The sequence below is a fragment of the Xyrauchen texanus genome, chromosome 25, assembly GCF_025860055.1.
Source record: "Xyrauchen texanus isolate HMW12.3.18 chromosome 25, RBS_HiC_50CHRs, whole genome shotgun sequence".
Classification (NCBI taxonomy): Eukaryota; Metazoa; Chordata; class Actinopteri; order Cypriniformes; family Catostomidae; genus Xyrauchen; species Xyrauchen texanus.
The window spans coordinates 28,187,579-28,215,107 of NC_068300.1; the positions used below are offsets into that span (position 1 = coordinate 28,187,579).

General features: G+C 36.9%; 1 protein-coding gene across 1 annotated transcript; it reads left to right on the plus strand.

The window, feature by feature from the left end:
• The first annotated feature begins 6,159 nt into the window (after positions 1–6,159).
• On the plus strand, positions 6,160–24,707 carry LOC127619319 (transmembrane 9 superfamily member 4). Its single transcript, XM_052092197.1, has 18 exons — positions 6,160–6,195; positions 8,152–8,259; positions 8,560–8,659; positions 11,280–11,448; positions 12,836–12,980; positions 13,267–13,390; positions 13,810–13,928; positions 14,013–14,124; positions 14,224–14,294; positions 14,385–14,517; positions 17,343–17,424; positions 17,519–17,594; positions 17,713–17,796; positions 17,936–18,111; positions 18,215–18,278; positions 18,793–18,912; positions 19,618–19,707; positions 20,703–24,707. Exons 1-18 carry the CDS (start codon positions 6,163–6,165, stop codon positions 20,850–20,852), a joined length of 1,956 nt encoding a protein of 651 aa, XP_051948157.1. The 5' UTR covers positions 6,160–6,162; the 3' UTR covers positions 20,853–24,707.
• Positions 24,708–27,529: the final 2,822 nt, after the last annotated feature.

A 27,529-nucleotide genomic window follows, 5' to 3' on the forward strand; every position in this document is an offset into this window, starting at 1 on the left:
TTTCAAAGGACCTCAACACTCCACTCTCTTATAGGTCACTGAGCATATTATCCTCCCTCACAATCCACAGAAAAGGGACTTATTAATACATCATTTTGGGTTCAGCCATATGCTCGAAGCAACATTTAAATAAATGTCAGAATTAAACACTCTGGACACTTTTGTCCATACCAAATGCAAATGCAAGATAACAGGGTGTAACTTAACTTCGATTCGATACAAAACCAGGGAGGGGCTCTCTCAGGTTGAAGCAACCAATGAGCCAAATATCTGAGACCGAATGCATAATAATAAAACTAAATCTTGGGTAGGCCTAGCCCACATTTTTCTATTGGCCTATGTAATTTACTGGAGTGTAATCTGGGACACACCATTCTAAACGAAGGTCTTTGCTATGTTAACAAATTGCTTGAAATAAGAGAGGGGGACATCTACAAGGAGAGGCTGTAGCAGGTAGTTGAATTTTGGAAAACAGTTAATTTTAATAACATTAACCTTCCCAATCATAGATAACTGTAACGAAGCCCATCTGCCCACATCGCTCGAAAAATGTTTTATTAAAGGGTCAAAATTAACCAACTAAATCACCCAAATTTGCTGGGAATAAAATACCCAAATACTTAATGCCCTGTTTGGGCCACTAGAAGGCACCCAGCTGAAAAGCTGTTACTGGGCAGTACGCTGTCATAGACAAAGCTTCGTATTTAGACAAATTAACTCTGCATCCTGAGAATTTAGAAAAGGAATTAATAATTCTATGGAGGTAAGGCATAGATCTAGTGGGGTCAGAGATGAATAATAAAATATAATCTGAGTAAAGCAAAAGCTTATGCGTCACACCTCCTGCCATCACCCCTGGAAAATCACCCTCCTTTCATATCACGATGGCTGCTAATGGTTCCATGGTAAGGCAGAACAAAAATAGGGAAAGAGGGCAACCCTGCCAGGTGCCCCTATCCAGAGTAAAATAATCTGTAATTAATCTATTTGTTTGAACCGCCACCACCGGGTGTCTATAAAGTAATTTAATCCATCCAATAAAAGTATTCCCGAACCCATACATTTCCAAAATCTTACAAAGATCATCCCACTCTACCATAACAAATGCCTTTTCAGCATCAAGTGAGATGGCAGCGACCGGATTCTTATCATTCTCCACTGACATTGATGAAATGTCTAATGTTATCAGAAGAGTTATGGCCCCGAATAAACCCCACATGATCTATATGTATAAGAGATGTCATAACAGCCAACATTTTTGACAATATTTTAACATCTAGCTGGATGAAGGAAATTGGATGGTAACTCTTAAACTCACTTGGATCTTTGTCCTTTTTAAGAATCAGACTGATCCAGGTTTGTGTCATGATTGGCGGAATCTATCCATTCTTTAATGATTCTGTATAAACTTCTAGATAATGTGGAGCCAGTTCTGTAGCATAAGATAAAAAAAATTCAGTGGCAAAGCAGTCTGGCCCCAGAGCCTTGCAATGAAGGCAAGGCCTTAATTACCTTGCAAAGCTCCTCAAAGGTTATTTCAGAATCAAGACCATTTTTTTGCTCAGCCAACAGTTTAGGAAGTTCTAATGGTTCCACAAAGTTTGTAATATCCTCTTCAGTAGATGAAGATGTGGAACTATAAAGATCAAGATAGAATTCTTTAAAAGCATTATTAATATCTGTGGCTGAGGTAAATATTTTACCACCGGCAGATTTCACTGAGGGAATGGTAGAAACATTTTTATATGTTTTATATATCGAGCCAGAAGCTTCCCTGCTTTTTCCCCCCAACTCAAAGTATGACTGTCTTGCCCTGAATAGGCAAAACATTACCTTCCATGACAAAATAGTATTACATCTATATTTTAATCGGGTCAATTCTCTGAGGCCATTCGATGAAATTCTGTGCTTCAGCACTTTTAATATTCCTTTCCAATTCCATGAGTTCTTGTGCTTTTGGATTTTTTGGTGAATGTAGCATACTGTATGATCCGGCCCCTAAGAACTGCCTTAAGTGGCTCCCAAACCACAGCCACAGAGGATACTGAGGACCTGATGGTCTCAATATAAACATTGATTTCAGCCTTTAGCATTTGTTTGGAATTCACAATTTTGCAAAAAGGATACATTAAAGTGCCAACTGTATGATTTCCTTTTCTTCATATGTGGCAACACCTCTAAACACACCATGGCATGATCTGAAACTAAAAGGTTTCCAATTGAGCAATCAACAACAGATGGGAAGAGGGACTTATATATAAAAAATATATTCTAGAGTAAATCTTACGGACTGATGAAAAAAAATTACAGTCCCTACCATATGGGTTCAAAAGTCTCCAAATAGCTGTAAGACTAAGATGTTTACACATCCTGTTGCTCTAGGGGGCTTGCACATTTTTGCTTCACTATGATCGAAGACTGAGTCCATCAAAATTTTAAAGTCTCCTCCCAATTTTATATCATGAGGGGTGCCAGCGGCTTGCAACATCCCTTCAAGATCTATAAAAAAGCTCTGATCATCAAAGTTAGGTGCATAAATATTAGCAAAAATAAGACTTTGTCCATGAATTTCAGCTAAATCAATAATGACTCTTCCTAATTTATCTTTACTCTGTTTGAGACATTTGAATTGTAGATGTGTATTTTTCAGTGTAATGACTCCCCTGTGCTTACTCAAGCCAGCACTATAAAAAATGCACACCAAATATCTTTCCAAATTTTCTAGCTTCCTGTGGAGAAAGATGCATTTCTTGAAGAAACACTATATCATATTTCTTATGCTTAAGAAGAGAAATAACCTTCCTTCTTTTTATGGGGTGCCCCAACACATTCATATTCCATGTGGAGAGAGACAATCCACTCATATTAACATTTGATATTTTGACATATAAAATAGATTGTGTGTCAAAAACAAGATTATAATGACCACATTCCAATATTAGTGCACCCATCAAAACCTGAACATCCCCCACAACAAAAAAACACCCTGCGCATTAACCCCACACATGACAGCGCCAGCTGGCGTCCATCCCTCCAAACTCAAACAGTCCATGTTTGCCTACGAGCAGGACTGGATTGGTAATCTGGCATGCCAGGCACTTTCCCAATGGGCCGACGCACTTTGGGCTGATCAAGGGCAAACTGGCCATTGGGAGAACCGGGACTACATTGAAATGAGCCACCACATTATGCAGAACGAGTGACAAAACTGTGCAGTGATATGTTGAAGGGGGCACCGATATGCAGAAATGGAAAACGATTTCTCTTCCCAGTCCACTGTCTATGAGAACCCCTGCGACAACTTTGCAGTCAACTTTTGAAGTCTGGTGTTTCTATACAAATTTTGAGACAGAATTACACAGCAAAAGATAATCTATAAAACAAACTCCAGCCAATAGACGGAATTAGCACAAAGAGCATGTAGCTTCATCCATAATACTGTCCTGAATATGTGAGCACAAAAAGAATGTGCAGATTCTTCAAACAGTCAAATTAATGTTCAGTGAGCTGGTCCACATGGCTGCAACATCAGTGCGAACAAATGACTTACTCGCTCCATTGACTTTGCAAGAAATACTCCACAAAACAAACCCCAGCCAACAGGAGAAATAAGCACAATGAGGATGACGATTCATCCACAAAACTGTCCCAAAAGTGTGCCACTCTACAAAATAAACTCCAGCTGCTAGGCGGAACCAGCACCAAAAAAAAAGGATGCAGAATCTTCAAACCAGGAGTGTCAATCTCTGTTCCTGGAGGGCCACAGTCCAGCAGATTTTAGCTCCAACCCTAATTAAACACACCTGAAGCAGCTAATCAAGGTTTTCAGTAGTGCTTGAAGATTACAAGGAGGCATTTTGGAGCAGGGCTTGAACTAAACTATAAAGGGCTGCGGCCCTCCAGGAACTGAGTTTGACACCCCTGCTTCAAACAGTCGTGTTACTATTTTTGCTGAATATGTGAAAGTGATTTGAGAACGGGTCAGTCTTCCATGTCCCACACTTTGAGAATCACCGATCTAGAGAATGTTTACATGGAAAACGATTATTTTTGGATTATTATTACTGTATTGACAAATATCCTGATACTGTTTTACTGTGTGAACCACTCCAAATGATTCAGTGATAGAGCATTCTGAACGAATCGTGAATCAATTCAGACTGTTTTGCAAGCCTGTTTGGCCAATTAACTGAAAAGAACCGACTCAAAAGATTTATTCGTTTGCAAATTGGGCATAGTCCTTTTAAACAGCCAACAGAAATATGGGACACATTTCATGTTTGGTGAAATATTCTGGGAGTAAATATTTCTAATGTCAGTCGCACAGTGCGTATGGCCAGGTTTACGATTTACAATTTCTGAGGCCCCAAGCAACCGGCCAAGCTGGGGCCCCATTTTGAAATTATATGCTTAAAAAATTACATAAAATTTATTTTAAATCATAATTTTAAATTCTTCCTATCAATCATTGTAGCCAGAACATTCAACATTTTTAATTAAATAAAAATCTAGTTAAAGATAATTAATGCATGTTTCCCAGAATTTTCCACAATACAGTAATAAAAAAAAAGCGATATTTACCTACATAAATGTATACAAAACAATTATGTAATTTTTTTTAACAGGGTGTGCAAAAGCTACCACTTCACCCAGTAACATTTTGGAATTTAGTTGTTAAATATTAATTTTATAACCCAAAAAGTATGTATTGTTGTCCGGTTCGCCATTATGATACAGTGTTATTATTAGTTTGAGGATTTGTTGCATACAATATTAATATATTCCTGTTTTATTTACTTTCACCTGGAGTTTATATTCTGATGCTGAGGCTGTATTTTATGGAAGCATTATAGGCAACGTTTGTAACTGTAACAATAAACATAGAAAACACGGCTGCCCCTCAGCACACTAGAGCAGAAGGGGAAAAAACATTGCTGTTTATAAAGCGCTAAAACTTTGCTTGTTGCAGAACAATCTGGAATAAAGTTAAACATTGTAGCAGTCCCCTCTTTGCAACCTGAACTTGTTCGGAACGTTAAATCTTTGTGACACGTACGCTAAAAAAAAAATACAAAAAAACAATCAAGACAGTACATAGAACGCAGGTGTCTCGGAATGCATTTTTGAAATCTAAAGCTCTTATTAACTTGACACTGTGTCTAAAAATGTGCCAGTCCTCTGTGGGACACGGAAGAAACAGCGAGATGCAGTGCAGCAGGTATGGACGTTAATCCAGCGCGTGTTTGCACAGGAAAACAATGGCAAAACAGAGCAGACGCAGGCAAAAAACACATTCGGTGTGAACAGCCCCTTACGCATCCGTTCGCGCGTATCGCGGATCTGTGAGTGAGAGCGCGTGCGAGAAACAACAGACGGCCTATATATTTTTTCGTAAATTACAAACCCGAACCCTACTTAAAAAAAACTCACATGTCCGACACCAGCTCTCTAACGTGAACTGATCTAAGAGCGCTGACAACAGCGTATTCGCGAGTGTACCAGAACAACATGTCACCCCTCAATATTTTTTGCGGAGCTTTCCTACCGGGGCGAGGGCTCCCCGAAGCTCGGGGCGCTACGCAATTGCGTGATTTGCGTGGTGGTTAAAGCGTACGGACATCTGCAGGCGCCACTGTCTGTATTCACAACTGGAATGCGCTCATGTTGTTATAATCTGTTTAACATAACTGTTTACTTTCTCAATAGCTCTCTAGCCGTTTCAAAGTACATAATGTGTGCAAATATTTTCCCATTAATGTTACCTGTCTGTAATTCTAAGTGTTTCATCCACAAATGTATTCTAAATATGGGGAGAAACATTTTAAAATCACATGATTATTTAGCATTTTTTAATCCATTTTTGGAATTTAAAAAACCCGATTAACAGATGCTTAGATCTGTTGCCATCAAAGTGAGGAAAAATTAACACTATGGAAAAAAGCATGCCCATAATATTTTATGTTTATAATTTATGTTTATAAACACTTTAAAACTCCATACATGTTTGGTATAGGTTTTAGAAGTTCTTGAACGTTTACAGTTGACACCCCCGCACCCTGTTGAGTAAATATTCATAAGCCCTGACTTCCACGAGAGCATTGAAAGTGAATGACAGAAGCCTGATTAAGCACTGAGACTGAAATTCTTCCTGTGACGTCAGCAATGACACGTGGATTCAAGATGGCGGCGTCGATGGTGAGTGCCGATGCTAAAGTCTCTTCTATTTCAATATTTCACGAGATGTCTCAATCCACATTAGCAGAGATGACTATAGTTAAATGATGACCTTTTGTATTGCTCTTTGCAAGTGTGCCATATGATGTGCTTTCTTTTTTTAGCGCCCCGGCTAGCTTAAACTGTTAGCATGAAGCTAATTATCGAGTTTTTGCTAAGAGTGATAGTGCATTAATGTCCGTAATACACTAAAAACTAAACCACCTGAAGCAAACACCTCTCATTATTAACGTACACTACCGTGTTTCACAGCAAACTTCATCACATTGATTTCAGACACTCTTGAGAAACCGTATCAGTCAGGCTAATGTGTTTGGGCTTATTTAGCATTCAGTGCCACTCGTAATATATGCAAATATGATATATTAAAAGGGGGGGGATAACAGTTAAAGTCACGATTATCGCGATATTTTGCTCTTATGTATCTAATGGAATTGACCATCGTGGAGATTTGAGGAGAGTTCCGGGGACTGTTTATGTCGTTTTCGATACAACCAAACCTCATACTGCTCATTTGGGTGGAAGTGGAACAGTTTGTTGAGCAATATGAGTTTCACTTGTATTAGCTGTTGAGGTGGTTTAGGGATCAGGAATTTCCTGGTTTTAAATCTGCTTATATTTACAGCCGTGTCCAAAAGTATTGGCAGTGACATACATTTTGTGTTTCGTAGTTTTCTGCTTCAGTTGTTGTGATGATGATTCACGTTGTTTCTAGATTATTGTACAGAGTAATCAGATGCATTTTAAATAATTGCAAAAAGCTTAATTGGCTGAAAAAATTAACATCACAAAAAACTGAATTTCACAGTTTTTTGACCCTGGCACAAAATGACCAGCTAACATAATTTTACTAATCATATCACAGCACCTGGGAAAGTGTGAACGAGTACTAGTCAGGTGAAATCATTCTGATTGGATTATAAGAGCAGACTGATTGCTATAAAATGAGGGAAGAAGTGCTTCCAATCATTGTGTTCTTGTTAGCAATGGTTGCCTCTAAAGAAAGACGTGTAGCCTTTTTCTCTTTGCATCAAAATGGCCTCATATGCAAGGAAATTGCTGCAAAGAATATTGCACCTGAAAGAACCATTTACCGGATCACCAACAACTTTGAGGAGAGAGATTCAACTGCAGTGAAGAAGGCTTCAGGATGTCCCAGAGTGTCCAACAAGCACCAGGACTGTCTCTTCCTGAGGAGTCCGCTACGGAATCGTGTCACCACCAGTGCAGAGCTTGCTCGATATTGGCAGCAGGTTGGTATGAATGCGTCTGCATGCACAGTGAGGCAAAGACTTTTGGACAATGGCCGGGTGTCAATAAGGGCAGCAAAGACACTTCTCTCCAAGAAAAACATCAAGGACAGACTGAAATTCTGCAAGAAGTACAAGAATTGGACTGCAGAAGACCATTGCAAAGCTATTTTCTCTGATGAAGCCCCCTTGCGACAGTTTGGGACATCTGAAAAATTGATAGTCTGGAGTGGACAAGCAGAAGCCCACAAATTGTGATCAACTCCGAGCACTAATAGGTCAAGAATGGATCGCCATCAGTCAGGATTTGGCCCAGAAGCTGATATCCAGCATGCCAGAGTGAATTACAGAGGTTATGAAGAACAAGGGTCAACACTGTAAATATTGACTCTTTGCATATAATGAATGTTTTTGCCAATAAAAGCCTTAAAAACTTGTGAAATGCTTTATCATTCTTTTTCAGTATACCATAGAAATCATAGTAAAAAAACAAATACTGAAGCAGCAAACTTTGCAAAACACAAAATGAATGTCACTGCCAATCCTTTTGGCCACAGCTGTAGAGTTTAAATTTGGAAGTGAGGGTCTCCTCTTCAACAGTGTATATATTTTCATGTAAAATTTTGGGATATCAATATATAGTGGTTTTGTGTCTTTGTCTTTATAGGAGATGTGGACACTGCTGCTAGTGTCCATGCTGCATTTAGTAACACCCTTTTATGTGCCAGGGGTTGCGCCCATGAATTTCCATCAGAACAGCCCTGTTGAAATAAAGGTGAGACTTTTTTATTTTATTTAGAAAGAGTGTTTGTTGTTTGCTCAAAGCAATTTTATGCTAAAGAATATTACAGATTTATGCTTGTGTTTGTTAGACTTAAATGCAGAAAACATTTGTGGAGATTTTGGGGCTGATTTCTGATGTATTGTCCCTCAATTTTCCTCAAACAATTGTATCAGTTAGCTTCGTCAAAACCTTGATCATGCAAATCACCCATTCTACAGATTCCCCTAGTTATCATTAGAGGTCTCTGTAGTTCTAGGTTGTTTAACACATTTACCTTTTTCCAATTATCAGGCTGTGAAATTGACAAGCTCTAGAACCCAGCTGCCCTATGAGTACTATTCACTCCCCTTCTGTAAGCCTGACAACGTTGTCTACAAAGCAGAGAACCTTGGTAAGTTGTAGGACCATGTGTCGTAATTCTATTATCATTGCTGTGCATTCAGTCACACTTCTAACTAGGGTTGCAGTGGTATATCGGTTTCACAGTATACCACGGTATGAAAATTTACTTATCATACCATGTACATTTTGCTTATATACGGTATTGAGAAAAAAAATTTCAACCGGACGGAGAATCTCACATGCGCGTGCGCATCTCCTTTCCTCGTCTGCCTGTCAGACTCGTCAACTTGCGACACACACATATGCAGCGGAGAAAATGTCAGAGAGAAGGCAAGGGGGTCTGTCATAAGTGAGTGAGTGTGTGTGTGTGTGTGTGTGTGTGTGTGTGTGTGTGTTAAAGCAGTGTTTCTCATCTATTGTCATCTCAGTCTATTCGGACTGGGTCGTGGACAACAGGGATAGAACAATGCCATGGTTCTCCCATTGAAGATATTCAGCGGCCGCCCAAGTGAAAGACCATTTAGGACTGCCGAGGCAGATTTAATGATAATCTCGCAAACAGCTAAAGCAGACATGGGCAACATACGGCCCGCAGGCTGTATCAGTCCCTCCACATGGTTTAATGTGGCCCGCAGCTCATTTGTCGTAAAAGCATTTTTTCATTGGATATTTCAGTTAACTTGCATTGGGACCTAACACGTTTCTACAAGCGTTTAATGTGCTCAAGGTTGCCAGATAAGAGACGCAACACCCCCAGTTTGAGATTTTTTTTCTTGTGCAAATTGGAAATGTTCTGTCTAATGTTATACTTGTGCAATCTGGCAACCATGCACGTGAGTGCACTTTTTCTGTCTCTCTTTGAACAAACTTGGCGATCTGTAGTGCAATATTCTGCTCAAGGAAAAGTGTTATACGGCTACTCTGTGTCCATTCTTGAGACTGCTTGTGATGTTTGGTGCTACTAATTTTGCAGGTAAACCTTCTCAGTGATTAAATTAAATATAAAAGTAGATCTCGGCATCATTGACATGCGAGCAAAAGCAAGCCAGAGACGAATATATATATGTATTTTTTTATTTGTGCAATTTAGAAATGTTGAAGTCCCTTCACGCCTGTATGTTAATCTAACTCTTGCAGTAATCATTTATCATAGTCATGCAGCTGGTGTTATTCAGTTGTGTGCTGAAAGTCAATCCATCGAGGAGAAGTTTTTGAAAAAAAATAAGTAAACTTGCCTGCTTTGCCCAAACATTAAAAGTTGTATAAATTATTTTTTTAAAAATATATATATTAAAACAGACCCCGGATGTATAGATTGTTAAATTGAATAATTAACAGGGAAGTAGAGATGGTCAAATAAATGTATAAGCTCAGCCTTTATTCAGTTTTTTAATGCTTGATAGAAAAGTATCTATCTTTGTAGATACAATATTTTAGGCAATTGCAGAATAGTCCCATTAGTCACAGATAAACTTCATAAAATTGAGTACACAACTATTTCTGGGCTTAAAAGATACAGAAACCAAATCAATGCAGAACATTATATCTCAAAAGGAATACAATGTGGCTCCCCATGCACTACTTAAAGCCCGATGTGGCCCCTTTACCAAAATAGTTACAAATATTAATAAGTACACACATCACCTTTACGAACTTGTTTCAAGATTTTACGTGAGTAAAAGAAACGGTTATATTTTGATTTTTTTTTTATAGTTTCATATGAAATAATCTAAAGGTAGAATCTATTAGATCTCATTTTATATCAACAGTGGTAGTTTTAGTTAAAGTTTCAAGATGTGTTTCAGCTAGTATTTATTTTTCATAAATTAATTTATTATTACTATTATTTAAGACTAGCACACTGACCTAACCATGGTAAAGGGGAGCCTTTCCTTCGGTGTAATAAATATGTAATATTAGGTAACAAATGGGATAATAAGTAAGTATGCTCTTCAATTTTTAAAAGGGGGAGAGACAATTCCTGTAGATTTTGACATCAACAAAAGTAATGTCACTTGATGCATGTCCTTGTACTGGAAAACCATGAACTATGCAACATAAAAGGAAATGTAACCCAAGATACATTAAATACAGGTTATGTGCAGTAGTTATGTCTATGGCAGGTCGACACTTAATGTCCAATGTAAAATCTGTCCTGAAGCAAATCCAGTTGAGAAGCACTGAGTTAAAGGTACAGACAGGAGCAGTACATGTTAACTGTTAATAATCATTGGACTACTTCAAAAGCTCACACAGCTGATGTTAATTTTCATTTAGTAGTTAATTTAACATGCTTTAGTTATATAACATGTTACAGTTACATGCTATTTTGTATCATGTTTATAATTCTGTTAGCTTTCTTATTTTTTTCTATTTATTTATTTTCAAAAGGGAGACTTTTTTTTTACACATACGTCAATAAAATAAATGGTTTCAATTATAATAAAGTGTTTGCTCAAAAATAAATAAATAACCCTTCTGTTTTCACTGATAATACTAATTGTGAAATACCGTTAAACCGTGATATTTTCAGAGACGTTATCATACGGTGAAAATCTCATTCCTTTGCAACCCTACTTCTAACATATTTAATCTAAACTATATAGAGGAAAACAAAGGCCTTTGTGAGAGGGTTTTCTTATTACTGTGAATAATTTTTTCTCACTTAGGTGAGGTCTTGCGAGGAGACCGTATTGTCAGCACTCTGTACACAGTTCTCATGAACCTGGACAAGAAGTGTGAGGTGTTGTGTAAAAAGCCAGATGACCCCATCAAACTCAGCGTAGATGACAGCAAGCTGCTAGCTGAACGCATCCAGGAAGAGTACTATGTCCACCTGTGAGTTCCTCTACTACTGTTCAACACTGAATGGGATGCATTCATGATATACAAGCAGTACAAATTTCTATATATTCAGTAGAGGTCAACCGAGTGGATTTTGCAGATACTGATAACTATGGTGGTGAAAAAGGCAGATAACCGATTAATTGGCCGATAGGTTTTAAAATTGATTTTATAAAATGTTTAAAACGTTATTTTTCTTTCCTTACTCTAGCTGAAGTTTATTTAGGTTAACTTTTTAATCACACATGTGATTAATCGCTATTAATGTATGTTCAAATAAACATTAAAATATAAGCATAAATATTTACATCATGCTTTGTCTCAAAGAACATGCAAGAAATTGGTTAGTCATCATTTCTTTTATTTAAATATATACTTGTTAAAATGTTTATTTATTTTTTTCAAATAGTTAATTACACATTTTTACAGGTAAACATAAACAGAATTATAGTAAAGTCTTAAAACTATGAAATATTACAAATGGAAGTTTGTGGTGACCAAAAAAAAGAAAAGGTGATAATTAGTGAAAAAAGCATTTACACACTAGAAGTTTTTAAAATCATGAGAAACCTAGGGGGGCTGGGTACCTCAGCGAGTATTGACGTTGACTACCACCCCTGGAGTCGCAAGTTAAAATCCAATGTGTGCTGAGTGACTCCAACCAGGTCTCCTAAGCAACCAAATTTGCCCGGTTGCTAGGGAGGTTAGAGTCACATGGGGTAACCTCCTTATGGTCGCTTTAATTGGGCGGCTGTGGCTCAGTTGGCAGAGCAAGTCGGCTGCTAAACGCAGAGTTGGTGGTTCGATTCCCGGCCCACATGACTCCACATGCCGAAGTGTCCTTGGTGAAGTGAACCCCAACTTGCATGGCAGCTCTGCCGCCATTGGTGTATGAGTGTGTGTGTGTGTGTGTGTGTGTGTGTGTGAATGGGTGATTGGGACACAGTGTAAAGCACTTTGGTAACCTCTAAGGTTAAAAAAAGTGCTATATAAGTGCCGACCATTTAACATAATGTGTGGTTCTTGCTCTCGGTGGGGAACGTGGTGAGTTGTGTGTGGATGCCGTGGACAATAGCGTGACGCCTCCAGATGCGGTAATGCACTCAACAAGCCACGTGATAAGATGCGTGGATTGACATTTCAGACGCGGAGGCAACTGAGATTCATCCTTCGCCACCTGGATTGAGGCGATTCACTACAACACCACGGGGACTTCGAGCGCATTGGGAATTGGGCTTTCCAAATTGTGGAGAAAAAAAAAGTATCACGAGAAACCAATTCAGTCAAGTGTGCCTAAACTGGTAGTATGTGGACATGCATTGTTTTTGAAGTCGGTTGCTCTCGATACTGTTTTGATGAACAAGTCTGTACATATGAACAGCATTGCAGATAATCTCCCTGTGGCCACTCGGCTTGAACTTTACCCAAACAAAGAGGAAGGAACAGAAGAGGAACAGAGGAAAGACAACATGAAAGATATTCAGTTTGAGCACGGCTACAGGATCGGCTTCACTGAAAACAAGAAGGTACTTCTTAAAATAATCTTTTCCTATTAACACAGTTTTATTCCGACCCTTTACCTCTTTCTCAGTTGCATTTCAACAATGATGTATTTACGGACATTGATTTCCAATAACACATAATTGTTCCTGTGGGCTTGGCAGAGAATCACTACTTTTTTATTTATGTTTTTTGTTTTTTAAGAAATTAATTACTTATATAATTTTTTATGATTAGGTGATGTCATAGTTTGCACTCACTCCTACTTTGGAATAATTGGTTGATGTATGCTGTATTATGCTGCCCTTGCAGTTCTATTTGCACAACCACCTGTCCTTCATCCTGTACTACCACAAAGAAAAGGTTGAGGAGGAGGAAGAACACAATTATCGTGTTGTACGTTTTGAGGTGATGCCAAAGAGTGTAAAATTAGAAGGTAAGACAATTATGCTCTGACATTTCTGCTTTGCTTTTGGTCCTCTCTCATTTTTGGACAGCATTGTGGTTTAAAAACCTTTTACAAAATGGATTGTTTCTATTTTGAATGCGGATTAGTAATTACAGCATTCAGCTATGTCAAAACACCTTATTACCACATCACGGTCCAGCACCCGTAGCAGATATTTTTTTTGTTGTTAAAATAACGTTCTGTTATTTCTGGTGAAAGGAGGGCATTTAGATGTAAATGTTTGTCCTTTAATTCTTTTATTTAGTTGTAAAAATGTTATGGAAGCAATAAGGAATTAGAGGTCTTTAATAACCTTAAGCATGCTTATGAGAACTGTTTCTTTCACAATCACATATTTTCCTATGTTTTGTTTACTACACAATATTTACATGATGTGTTCTGTCTAGATATAAAAGCTGACGAGCGAGGCACATGTACATTACCTGAAACCGTTGCCCCGGTCCCTCAGGAGATTGATCCATCCAAAGAGAACAGCATTCTCTTCACCTACTCAGTGCGCTGGGAGGTGAGATTCAGCTCTGTCATCAAAAAGTCTGTTTGATTTGAGTTTGTCTGGTTTCATAAATGGCTGATCTATTCATCTGTGCAGGAGAGTGAAGTGAAATGGGCATCTCGCTGGGACACATACCTCACAATGAGTGATGTGCAGATCCACTGGTTCTCCATCGTCAACTCTGTGGTCGTGGTGTTCTTTCTATCAGGTATGAAGTATCATCTACATGGTCAAATTATAATTTCTAAAACTTTTAATTTGCACTGGTGTCATGATTTCTGTAGCTCAAGTAAGTGTTTATCTGCAGGCATCCTCAGTATGATCATCATCAGGACCTTGAGGAAGGACATTGCTAACTACAACAGAGAAGATGACATTGTAAGATGCTTAATTCTGTTCACATGCTTTATGATATTCACGTCTTATATATTGTTATCTTAGTTCTTTCTCTCTGGCTCTTCTCTCTAGGAGGACACAATGGAGGAATCTGGATGGAAGAACGTTCATGGTGACGTGTTCCGGCCTCCTCAGTATCCCATGATCCTTAGCTCTCTGCTTGGGTCTGGTATCCAGCTCTTCTGCATGATTCTCATTGTTATCTGTGAGTATAACACTGACAAGCCATATTACCAATGACATACTCAAAAAAATATCAGTTCAAAATTATGGCTCCAAAACCTAGTGAGCTACCTAAGTAGGCAGCATGTAAGGCATCATAGATGGGCTTCCGATGCAAGACTTCCAAAATTTGAGGAAAAAATTATCCAAGGTGCCAAAGTGTGAGAAATTTTGATTGTAAATGTAATTAATTCATTAATGAAAAGTGTTGAGCAAGATTTGCTCAACACTTTTTTTGCTGTAAGTACCCCCACAGCACCATTACAGTAAGGCTCATGAACCCTTTCATCGACACAAAACCAGAGATGTGTACTAAAGGCTGAATATCTTTTTAATCTTATTATTTTTGTTAATCCCTGATGTACAAAATCAAAAGATGAAGGTGCAGGTTATGATGTTTATTCATAAACGACAAAAACGGTTATTATGAGCCGTTAAACACGTTATTGAAACGGACCAATGCTGTCAATTCCATAAGGGACCTTCTATCTTGGTACATTTTGAAATTGTATAGTTTTGGTTTGTGTATATATATGTGTGTGTGTGTGTGTGTGTGTATATATGTATATATATATATATATATATATATATATATCTATTTATCTCTTTTTTTTTTTTTTTTTTTTTTTTTTTTTTTGTATAGTTAGGATGTCTTCAAAAATAATTACGTTGTTTTCATTTATCAGTTAGCATCATACAAAATCCAGTAAACATAAAAGCTAAATCAATATTTGGTGTGACCACCTTTGCCTTTAAAACAGCACCAATTCTGCACCAAGTACACCTGGACACCATTTTCCTTGATTGTTGGCAAATTGGAGGTTCCAAGCTTCTTCAAAGAATTTGCCACAGTTCTTTTTTCTATTTAGGCTGTCTCAATTGCTTCTGTCTCTTTATGTAATCTCAGACTGACATAATGTTCAGTGGGGAAAATGCCATCTCTTGCAGAGTACCCTGTACTTCTATTCTACTGTTTTTCTCCTCCTATTTACCAAAGTAATGTTTGGGAGTCTAAAATGCATTTTTCCTATTGACACACTAAAGCTGAAGATATAAATAATGATCTTAAGACAAATGTTTATGTGAAATATCTTAAGTTCCTAAAACTTTTGTACAGCATGCATGCATGTGTGTGTGTGTGTGTGTGTGTGTGTGTATATATATATATATATATATATATATATATATATAATACACATATACACATTATACACCGATCAGCCACAAAATTTAAACCACCTGCCTAATATTGTGTTGGTCCCCCTCGTGCTGCAAAAACTGCACCAACCCGCATCTCAGAATAGCATTCTGAGGTGATATTCTTCTCACCACAGTTGTACAGAGTAGTTTTGAGTTACCGTACACTTATCGGTTAGAACAAGATCTTGAGATGTTGCTTCAATAAATCCACAAAATTTTCCTTTCTCATGATGCCATATATTTTGTGAAGTACACCAGTCTCTTGTGCAGAAAAGCACCCCCTCAACATGATGCTACCACCCCCATGCTTCACGGTTGGGATGGTGTACTTTGGCTTGCAAGCCTCACCCTTTTTCCTCCAAACATAACAATGGTCATTATGACCAAACAGTTCAATTTTTGTTTCATCAGACCAGAGGACATTTCTCCAAAATTAAGATCTTTGTCCCCATGTGCACTTACAAATTGTAGTCTGGCTTTTTTGTGGCAGTTTTGGAGCAGTGGCTTCTTTGCTGAGCAGCCTTACAGGTTATGTTGATATAGGACTTGTTTTTACTGTGGATATAGATATTTGTCAACCCGTTTCCTCCAGAATTTCCACATGGTCCTTTGCTGTTGTTCTGGGATAGTTTTGCACTTTTCAAACCAATCTACGTTCATCTCTGAGACAGAATGCATCTAATTTTTGATCGGTATGATGGCTGTGTGGTCCCATGGTGTATATACTTGCATCGTATTGTTTGTACAGATGAACGTGGTAACTTCAGGCATTTGGAAATTACTCCCAAGGATGAACCAGACTTGTGGAGGTCCACAATGTATATTCTGAGATTTTGCTGATTTCTTTTGATTTTCCCATGAATATTAAGTTTTTGGATACTCATTTGGACTTTGTTAATTTAAAAACTGTTTGTAAATATAACTTTGAGAAGTGGGAAGTAGGGAGTCTGATGCCACTTTTTTTATTGCATATATTTGACCTGTGTTTATTTGGTTAGGGAGTTAGGGTAGTTTAATTGTCTTTTCTTTTACTTATTGTCTGATCAGGTTATTAAGAAGGGGAACTTGGGTTTTTGTTTATTATTTTGGACTTGTCTGCTTTTGACGCTAACCCCACTTTCCAAAATATTTTTGCATATTGAAATAATACAAATAAATGATGACTAACCTAAGTTCTTTGAGACAAAGTTTAAAGTAAATATGTTTATGATTATATTTTAATATAAATATTTTAATTTACCATGATTAATCGTGACTAATCAATGAAAATTGTGTGATTTTAATTAGTGTAAAACGTTTTAATCGATTCACAGCCTAGAATATATATAGTTATTTAGGCCTGCATGTTTATTGTTTACATGCATAATTTATGTACTACATACAAGTATTTACATTGAAAAGTTGAACAAGTGCTACAACGCTACTATCCCTTTAAGATAAGGTTTGGATCCTGCTTATGTATGCCCTGGTGTATGCTTACCCCTGGTTGTGAATTACTGATTTAGGGTATTGTATAGTTACTTTAACAACTTCCTTATGTAAGCAGCAATGTAGCTTTCTAGGTTTTGGAACAGAGCCCATGTGTCAAACTATGCTTGTGTTTTATAGTTGTGGCTATGCTGGGAATGTTGTCCCCATCCAGTCGAGGAGCTCTGATGACAACCGCCTGCTTCCTCTTCATGTTCATGGGGTAGATGCACAATAAAAATATTATGTGCTATATCAGGTTCTAAATTTTCTAAAATGTCCATATTCAAACTCCGACCATATGTCATGTCTTGCAGTTTGTTTGGAGGATACTTTGCAGGTCGCCTCTACCGTACTCTTAAAGGCCACAGATGGAAAAAAGGAGCATTCTGTGTGAGTGGAAGTGCTTTTTTTATCCAAATACTTTAAATTGGAGTTTATGCTGCCCAAAAGATTAAACAAATAAAATGGCATTTTAGAAATTGTTGTGTATATGTGTGTGTCCTTGTAGACCGCAACTCTGTACCCAGCTGTCGTGTTTGGGATCTGTTTTGTGTTAAACTGTTTCATCTGGGGAGAGCATTCCTCTGGTGCTGTAAGTATCTCTTCATACTCCCTCGATGAACTGCAGTAAGCACAGAAAGTAAGATGACAAACTAATTTTTGATTAAGAGGCAAACTTCCTCTGATTTAGTGTATATTCACTGCCATCTCTCTCTTCACTTTTCTCTCAGGTTCCTTTCACTACAATGCTGGCTCTGTTATGTATGTGGTTTGGTATTTCTATGCCTCTTGTCTACCTGGGCTACTATTTCGGTTTCAGGAAGCAGCCATATGACAATCCGGTTCGCACTAATCAAATCCCCCGACAGGTTCCTGAGCAGCGCTGGTACATGAACAAGTTTGTTGGGTATGTGGCACATTCTGTACTCTTCTATTTATGATCAGCAGTTTCACCAGTGTCTGATGTCATGTGAAAGTCAGTGCATGCTAAGTGAGCTCTCTATTTTCAGAATCCTGATGGCGGGAATTCTGCCATTTGGCGCCATGTTTATAGAGCTTTTCTTCATCTTTAGTGTGAGTCTAACCTGCCTCTGTTCTTATTTTCAAACCAAAACCTCATTCCTTTAAGTAATACAGGCGCAAAATTTTATGTAATTTTGGACAAACGGTACATATTTCCCACTGTGTAAAAGCTCGATGATGCTGTTCAGTTCCACTCACATGATTCATGTCAACGTTTGCCAGGGCATTGAACTCTATGGAGCGACGTATCAAGTTACAGCTTTATCCCTGGTATTGCGTTGTATGCACGTTAACCTAAAATTTCAAACAATTTCAAATATTACCCTTCTGGTTGTTGATTTGCCAGTGACCTTTTGAAGTGCAGCCAACGATTACGAACTATACACATGATGTATAATTACGTGGGTGGTGTTGACATGAAAATCTGATTCTGTGCATATATTAATACATTGAGTTGTATGCGACTCATGTGAAGGACTTGTATATGTATAATGATGTTTTGTTTGAAGTTATGCTGTGAAGTGATGTATTGAAGTTCATTTTGGCATGTGATGCACCCTTATAGGCTATCTGGGAAAACCAGTTTTATTACCTGTTTGGCTTCCTCTTCCTTGTCTTCATCATTCTTGTCGTTTCCTGCTCTCAAATCAGCATTGTCATGGCCTACTTTCAGCTATGTGCAGAGGTGGGTGTGGAAACTGAGACATTTAATCCTTACTGCAATAAATATTTATTTATTTTATTACTGTATTTTAAAGGGATAGTTCTTCCAAAATCATGATCATCATTTGAATTGTTTCGAACCTGTATTGCTTGCTTTCTTCCATGCAACACAAAAGCTGATGTTAGGCCTTAGTCACCATTCACTTTCATTGTATGGAAAAAAGATGCAATGGAAGTAAATGTTGACTGAGGCTAGCTTTATGTCTGCCATCTCATTTTGTGTCCCAGGGAAGACAGTCATTTTAATTAGAAAGTGAACTATACCTTTTAAGCACAAAACATAGGTGTAGGTAAAATTGGTGGATAATTCTTGTTACCACAAGTAAGCCCAGAGAACTGCTCTTAATAACACCATATTGTGTAGACATAGATTTAGTGTTCTTATTTTGTTGTACCCACTGACCCAGCCAAGAGTTCTATAACCTTGGACACACTGTCCAAACAAATATTCACTCACCCTTATGGGAAGATAAAAAAGGAAAGTATTAGGAGTTAGGATAACAACAAAAGCAAAGGTCAATCTATTTGAATGATGTGAACGCTGAGCATGCTGAATTATCTCTAAAATGATGATAGTGCTCACTCCAGTTTTCTGCACCAGTTCACTAATTGTCGGTATAGATCGAATAAACACAAGTGTCGATCATTGTGGCTCCTCCCCCTGCAGGACTATCGATGGTGGTGGAGGACGTTTCTCGTGTCCGGAGGCTCTGCGTTTTATGTCCTAGTCTATGCTGTTTTCTATTTTGTCAACAAGGTAATCTTTATTTCAGTTCTTTGTTTTATTCATTGTAGTGTCTTTATGGTCTAAATTATATTATTTTGGCCTTAAACTTGTAGAATAAATTGGGCAATCATTCTGTGCACACATTAGGAAAGTAGAGCACACTTCAATTGGTAGGACACAACCAGTATTTAAAGTGTAAATTCTGTGGACCTTCAACATTTACTTTGTTTGAGCAGCCTGACGTAGCAACATTAAGCACTTTTCCACTATTGAGCCGAGCAGTTCTGAGCAATGGTGAGTAACGCATCCAGTAGCGGCATGGTTCAGTATGGTATGATTACAAACCGTTCCGGCCCAGATTTCTCAGCACAGATATCTAACGTTTACTCAGGAGAACTGTTTTGGAACGTCTTTAGTGACATGGCGACTTACGATTGGTCATGTGCTTAGTCAGTCCATTCTAATCCTGATTTTGCTTCTCCACGTTGGAAAAAGAAAACATAACCCTGTCAATGAGCCTGGCACAACATGGAACGACACTGTTCAACCACACAAACTGTTCAGCCCAATGGTGGAAAAGTGGCTGTTGATGCATCCATTGGCAGGACTACCTTTTGTCTGACCAATGGAAGATGGGTGGATTGTTTGGGAAAACAACATCATTTCGTAATTTTTTTCAATTCCATTTTGAGCTGCAGAGATTACACACATCAGCTTTTAAAGTTTGCTGAAAATCTGCCCCCTCTGCCGAAACACTCAAATCACATTCATGTATCTTTTGCTGTTCCTATTAAAATGTGCAGCTACAATGTGCAAAAGCCTACATATTTTAACACATCTAGTACAGGTACAATTGTCTGAATTAAGATGGTTTGCTGTGAAATGTTAAGCATCCCATATTATGGGGAGATTCACACCTATTTTCCTCTAAAATCAAAGGAAACAAATAAGATTTTTGCCTGTTTGTCCAAATGCACACTATCCTCAATGTTTTGTTTACTTAAAAACAATTTCTCTTTTTTCAGCTGGATATTGTGGAGTTTATCCCTTCTCTGCTGTATTTTGGCTACACAGCCCTCATGGTTTTGTCTTTCTGGCTGCTAACGGGGACGATTGGTTTCTATGCCGCATACGTGTTCATACGGAGAATTTACGCCGCGGTTAAAATTGACTGAGAGGTTCTTCCTTTCGGTTTTGGTTTCTTTTTTTTTCTGATTTGTGAAGCAAGCACTGATGTGTGACATGCTGGCGAATGAGGTGCAGCAGCACCCCCTAAGGATTGGAGGACAGCGAAGAGATTTCTGTTTTCTACACTAGTAAAAACCTTCTCTGTCTCTCAGAAATGTAAAGAAACATCATGAACTGTTCAATTTTTAATGTCTGTATCTTTTTGCACACACAATATGGGCCAAAGTGTGTCAAATGACTTGTTTTCCTTTTTGAGTGGGGATGTTGGATTTTTGTCGTTGGGTCTCGTACTTTTGAAGACATCGAGGGTTAGTTGCATATACGTTAATATTATTTTACAAATTAACTTTGTGTTTTCTTTTAATATAATGTTTAATTTGATTCTGTTTCCATGTCTTTGAACTTAGGTGTGTGTGTGTGTGTGTCCTTGTTCCTGCCTGCTCTGTTCAAGCCTATAAGACCTATTTGTTTATTTTTTTTTCCTGTTCATTGAGAAACAAAAATGTCATGGTCACAGATAGATTTTAACAGACCAAGTGCAATTCAAATTCAGATCTTAAATTATGTTCAAAATTACTATTTTTTTTTGGCATTTTCCCCACATCATGTATATCTTAATTTTGAAAATACATTTATTATTGGAAATATCTGTTTATCCCCCTTCATGCTTTTGATAGTGGCACTGCACCTACAGACTGTTTCTGTATCCTCAAAAAAAAAAAAAACACAATGTGGATTCACACCAAAATTTCAAGATCATCAAAATATTGGTGCATTGCACAGCTGGTTGCATTATTTATTTTGGGTGGTGTGTTGGGGTCAGTTGAAGGTAGTAGCTTGCATCAAATCAAGTTTTAGATTTGAGTTGTAATGTTGTTATTATTTGTTTATAGGTTGTTTAATAAACATCCACAAATGACAAATGCAAAGTTAAACATCAATGGTGAAGGATTTGACTCCAAGAGGAAGCATTTTATGGATATCTTGCTGTTTTTTTGTTTAATCAGCATTGAAGTTTTTGATTAAAAATCAGTAACATTTTATTTCTGATCAACATTGTACGTTCTTCTAAAGTGATGTACACTGAATAACAATGATACACATCCTATCTGATTGGAGACTTTATGTATTTATAATGTCATGGGTGGAGCCAGGCATGTTGAGCGCACCGTTGGTCACATTATTTTCTATTTACTCATATACAAACATAAAAAGTATTCGGACCTCATCCAAATTCTGGTACTTGGGAGACTTTTGCCCTATAGCGAGGCAGCTCTAGGGTTTAAAGGTTTAAATCACTTTTACTAAATGACAATAGAATCTGTTTTTGCAATCACTGTATATACACAGTGACTAAACCAGTCTGTAATCTTCCTTATCTATCCTCTTCAAACATCTCCATCATAGGCCTTGGCCAGCAGTATCCAACAAACATCCCGGTATGTTTCTGATTTGAGGGTTTCTGAATTTCTGGATGACTTTATGAAGAAAAAAATGCAAGGACTACAAAATATATTTTCTACAGATGTTCTTTATTTTGCCTGTTGTTTGGGGGTTGGTGGGACTCTGTATGTTTATGGTGTAAATACAGTGCTATATATTGTTGCATTTTAGGTTTTTGTGAAGCTCTGTATGTCACAGTTATGTCTTTGTTTTTAGGCAAAGCATGTCTTATTTCTTTACAACTCTTTCTTTTCCTCTCCTTTAAAACTGTCCATTTATAATGTTTAAAATAATAAAAGTGCCAATATGTTGAAATTTCCTGCAGAGGTTTTGTTGCACATATTCTGAACTTTGGAGCGGATTTGTTCACTCAGTGTATTACATATAACATACTTCTCCATTTTGGCAGATCTACAAGTGTTTTTCTAGAGAAGGAAGTTAGAGCATTAGCTGTTCTTGAGATACAAGACAAAACTGTAAAACCACACATTCCTCCAGATTTAAGTCCTTATTTACATGTGAAATTATGGAGCATTATGTATTGCTGGTTTGGTATCTGGGAATTTGGGCCTTCAAATAACTCTTAGCGATGTGAAAGTATAGGTTTGAGATGTGGCGGTATAATTAAGACTGTCTAGCTGTGTTTTTTTATTACTTGGATTTGTGTGCTGTGGTTTCCGGTTTTGACTGTATGGTATTTGAATGGCAGTTTTCACCCATAACCAGTCTGTTTTTCTCGCACCCTCATCCACCACTAGGCATCGGCCTCAGACAGAAAATCAATTCCACAAAAAAAAAAAAACAGACAAAAGGAATATGAAACCGTGGGTTTGTCTTTTAATCATTTTAACAACACATTACAAGTCAAATGGTACAATACTGTACAATAAGTAAATAGGTTTGTTGTAATGTCATCTCTTTGGATCAACCAATATACATATCTGTCAACTGTACAATGCAGCAATTGACTGCAGGTGAGCTGTGTAACAAAAAGCACACTGTTTGTTTCTACTATGCATTTCTTTTGTACAATTTGTCCTTTGAATGATCAACTCCATGTTATATAAAATAGTGTATGGATGGGTATTCCATTTTTCGTTTTCACCTTTTTATTCCAGAATTTGTGGTATTAAGCAAGTACTAAAAATAAAATGACTATGTTTGCTAAACAAGTTACATAAAAAGCTTGGAATGCAAGACTTACATTAAGCTACAATATATAAAACTAAAGTGGATTTTGTCCTCTGCGGACAGTACCCATTTTCTCACTATAAGCCGAAAAAGCATTTTATTTAATAGTTTTTTGTGTTTTTTCCTTTTCTTAATATTTTTTTCTTTTTTTTTTTTCTTTTTTTTTTTTACCTTAGGTTGGTTACCATTTATAATTTCCCTTAATATTTTTATTAGAAACCAACTAGTATTTGGGCATTAAAGGACAAGTGCATCCCTATAGCTGGGACAGAAGAGGAAAAGATCATTTTAACTTGGTTAATTTGTCCTCACCATGTGAAGTCTTAATTTATAAGTTTAAAATACCCCAATGACTTGCCAGAAGACAAAAAACCTGCTCTACCGATAGCTACCTGTGAAAAGTAAACCAGATTCAGAGCTCCACTGCTGACAGTTATGTAAAACTTCATTTAAACCAAAAGTGCTTGTTTTGGGGCAGGGAGCTGGGGGCAATTTCCAGTAAACCAGTAGAAACTGCTAACTTATTATTATAGTGTTGATCGGAAACATCTCTGTTAAAACTGGAACTGGAAAAAGATTTCCCTGTTTTTCTTTTGTTTGTGGCAATAATGGTGGTTTTCTGTCAAGATTCAGATTCAGGAGAACTGAGAACTATTCTCAGCCACTTACATATGAGCATTTGTTACTTTAGGATGAAATGATGTCCTCAAATGTGTGACAAGACAATGGGGAACGGGCCAATGCAGTTCATAGTAGTGAGAAGCTATCAACAAATACTGTTACTCTTTTGGAAAAGGAGAAAAACAACAATTACAAAAAGATGAAGAAACTCTACACAACAAACTAATGGCACATACAAGATCAAATACAAAAAATAAAAACATACAAGACCGAAAAATACTCTTTTTAAAGGTTTAAAAGTGCTAGAATTCAGATCAGCTCACAGAAAACCTGGGGAGGACAAACAAAAAAATTGCCAAAAGCTGTCTATTCTGTTAAATATACTTCCTACTATATATATATATATATATATATACATATATATATATAAATTAAGATTTTCTAAGAAAAATAAATGCTTTGCTTTTAAACGAGTTCAAGCCAAATGAAGATTAATTCTTTTTGTTTTGTTTTATTACTATTACTGTATATTTCATAACTTTATCTGAGCACTTTTATAATTTCCAGTTAAAGAAGGAAAGTTTTTTTACTATTATTTTTTACAATTATTATTATTATTATTATTATTAAATTATGACTGTTATATTTGGGCATGTGAAATACATTTGAGACATACCAAAATATTTAAAATAAGTCATGTATCAAAATACTTATATGCCAGCCCAATATTAAAGCAGGAGGAGAACTCAAATTAAAATATATTTTTGGCTTCTTGTCTTATATCTCAACTATTATTTCAAGAACTCATTCTTACAGTATAAGCGACATCAATTATTCTTTAGTTAGCGATTGTGCAAATAGAAGTTTCTTCTCCCCAGGTTTTTGGTATGAAAAAAACAAAACAAATAAATGAGGTGATGCGTTGTGTTGTTTTGAGGTCCTGTTTCAACAAACAGAAAATAATATAATGACAAAACGACTAGGCAATCTCCCAATCAAGTGTCCCATGCTTTGAATGTCAAAGACCGGGCTGGTGACTTCTAGAAAATTTTCATAAAATGATCATTTTGAATCAAAGCAGCTGAAGAACAGAGAGAAAACGGACAAACGGTTCACGTGTACTACTGTGCATGTCTGCTAAAAGATCATTTGCAGATTGAAATGTTTCCATCCATAGCAACCATAACACAAAAGCAGCATAATATTATTTTGTCTTTCCTTAGTTTTGTGTTGTGGCCTCATGTTTGTGTACAAAGGTTTTACCTTTCTATTGTCTTACCATCTTGTAAGATATTCACTATAAAACAGACCTGTCACTCATTGGATTCACTTAAAGGTGCACTAGGTAATGAATGTACATTTGAAAAAAAACGACTCCAATCATATCATTAGCCAAATAAATTGGGTCATCTAATGGGGCCCCACATGTTGAGATCACATGTCCAACTGAATACTATTCAGTTTATCTTAGTAAATCCCTGTTATGGGATATTGTTGCTCACAGAATCAATTATGGCTGATATTTCTACAATGGCATCAGTCATTAAAACTTCTGTTTTTGTGTAATGCTACATCCAGGCTGCTAGGTGTCACTGTAAGTCCAAGACAACTGCCATATCAGCTAGCGCAACATAAACAAAAAATACTGAGTGCACCTTTAAAGCGATGAGGTGGAGAGAGAGGAGAAATGCATTTGTTTGTATCAAGCACTGCTTTCACTACTTTAAAATGTTTCAGTTATCTGTTATTTCCTCACAATTCATCCTCACGTGGCCATTTGTACTGAACGGATATTTGGTAAGAACTTGTGCAGTCCATTTGCTGGAAAATTGCAAATTATAGGAAATTCTATGAAAGAAAACTTACATATGTTGTGATTTTTTTTTTCTCTAAATATTAAGAGTTTGTTTACCCAAAAATGAAAATTCTGTCATTTTCTCACCATCATGTTGTTCCAAAACCATATGACACAAAGGAGATGTTAGACAGAATGTTTCAGACTGACAGCCTCAGTCACATCCACTTTCACTGTATGAACAAAAAAAAAAAGATGCAATGAAAGTGAATGGTGACTGCCTTTTGTATTTAACAGAAGAAAGAAAGCCATGTGGGTTTGAAACAACACTAGGGTGAGGGTGAACTATCTTTTTAATAACAACCCTACATCTGAATGTACAATTGTGGTGTCAGCCATTTCAGTACACTGACCAAGAGGAACATGTCTACCAAACACACCAGTAGACTGCATCAGTCAGGTCTGATCGAATACTTTAAATGAAGAACACAAATTGAAACCTGGATCACATTATGGGCCTCTAGTACATGCTCTAATGATTAAAGACTAGTTCTACTGGATTATGCCACTATTAGAATATTATATGTAGGAAAAATACAATTTTATTCATTTCCTTTGATGCACATGGAAAAGTGAAAAAGCAAGGAACAGGGAAAGCTAAAGGGAAAAGCTAATATTTCATCTATTTTTTATCAATATGATGCAAGATACATTATTTTGTAAACCTGCTAGACATTTATTTTTTAAATCCATCAGTAATTTTTAAAACAATTATCTAAATTACGAAATTTACTGAAAAACAAAAGCAACTCTAATACATGTTTTGATGTGGTACTTCGTACACTGCAAAAAACAAAACAAATATATATATATATATATATATATATTCTTGTTTTTGTTTTGTCTTTTTTTCCCATTCACATATATCAGGGTTATCATTACAATGTATCTTTTTCTCTCCCTAAAATAAACACCTGCATAAAAGACATTTATATATATATATTTTTTCTTTTTAAAATATATGTCATGATCTGGTGGGCAGGATCTGGAAGTGAGATATTGTCATCATGGAGACTTAAAGAGACAGTTCAAATGTTGTCATCGTTTAGTCACCCTATTGTCATTTCAACCTGGTATTATATTTCTTTTTTGCAATGCATAAGAAGAATGTCTAAGTGTCTAAGTTTATGTTTTCCATACAATGAAAGTGGATGGGGATTTTTACTGCCGACCTATAAAAAAGCATGTTAAAGGGATAGTTCACCAAAAAATTTAAACTCGCTTATAATTTACTCACCCTCATCAAGACATCCCAGATTTTGATGACTTTCTTTCTTCTGCAGAACACAAACAAAGCTCTGTATTTCAGCTCTGTAGGTCCATACAAAAAGTGAATGGTGACCAAAACATTGATGCCCTTAAAATCACATAAAGGGCCACATAAAAGTAATCCATATGACTCCAGTGATTAAATCCTGTCTTCTGAAGCGATAGGATAAGTGTTCTGGCCATCATTAACTTGCATTTTAAGGACCTGCTGAGATATTATTTTAAAAATCTTTGTTTTTGTTCTGCAGGAGAAATAAAGTCATACACACCCAGGATAGCATGAGG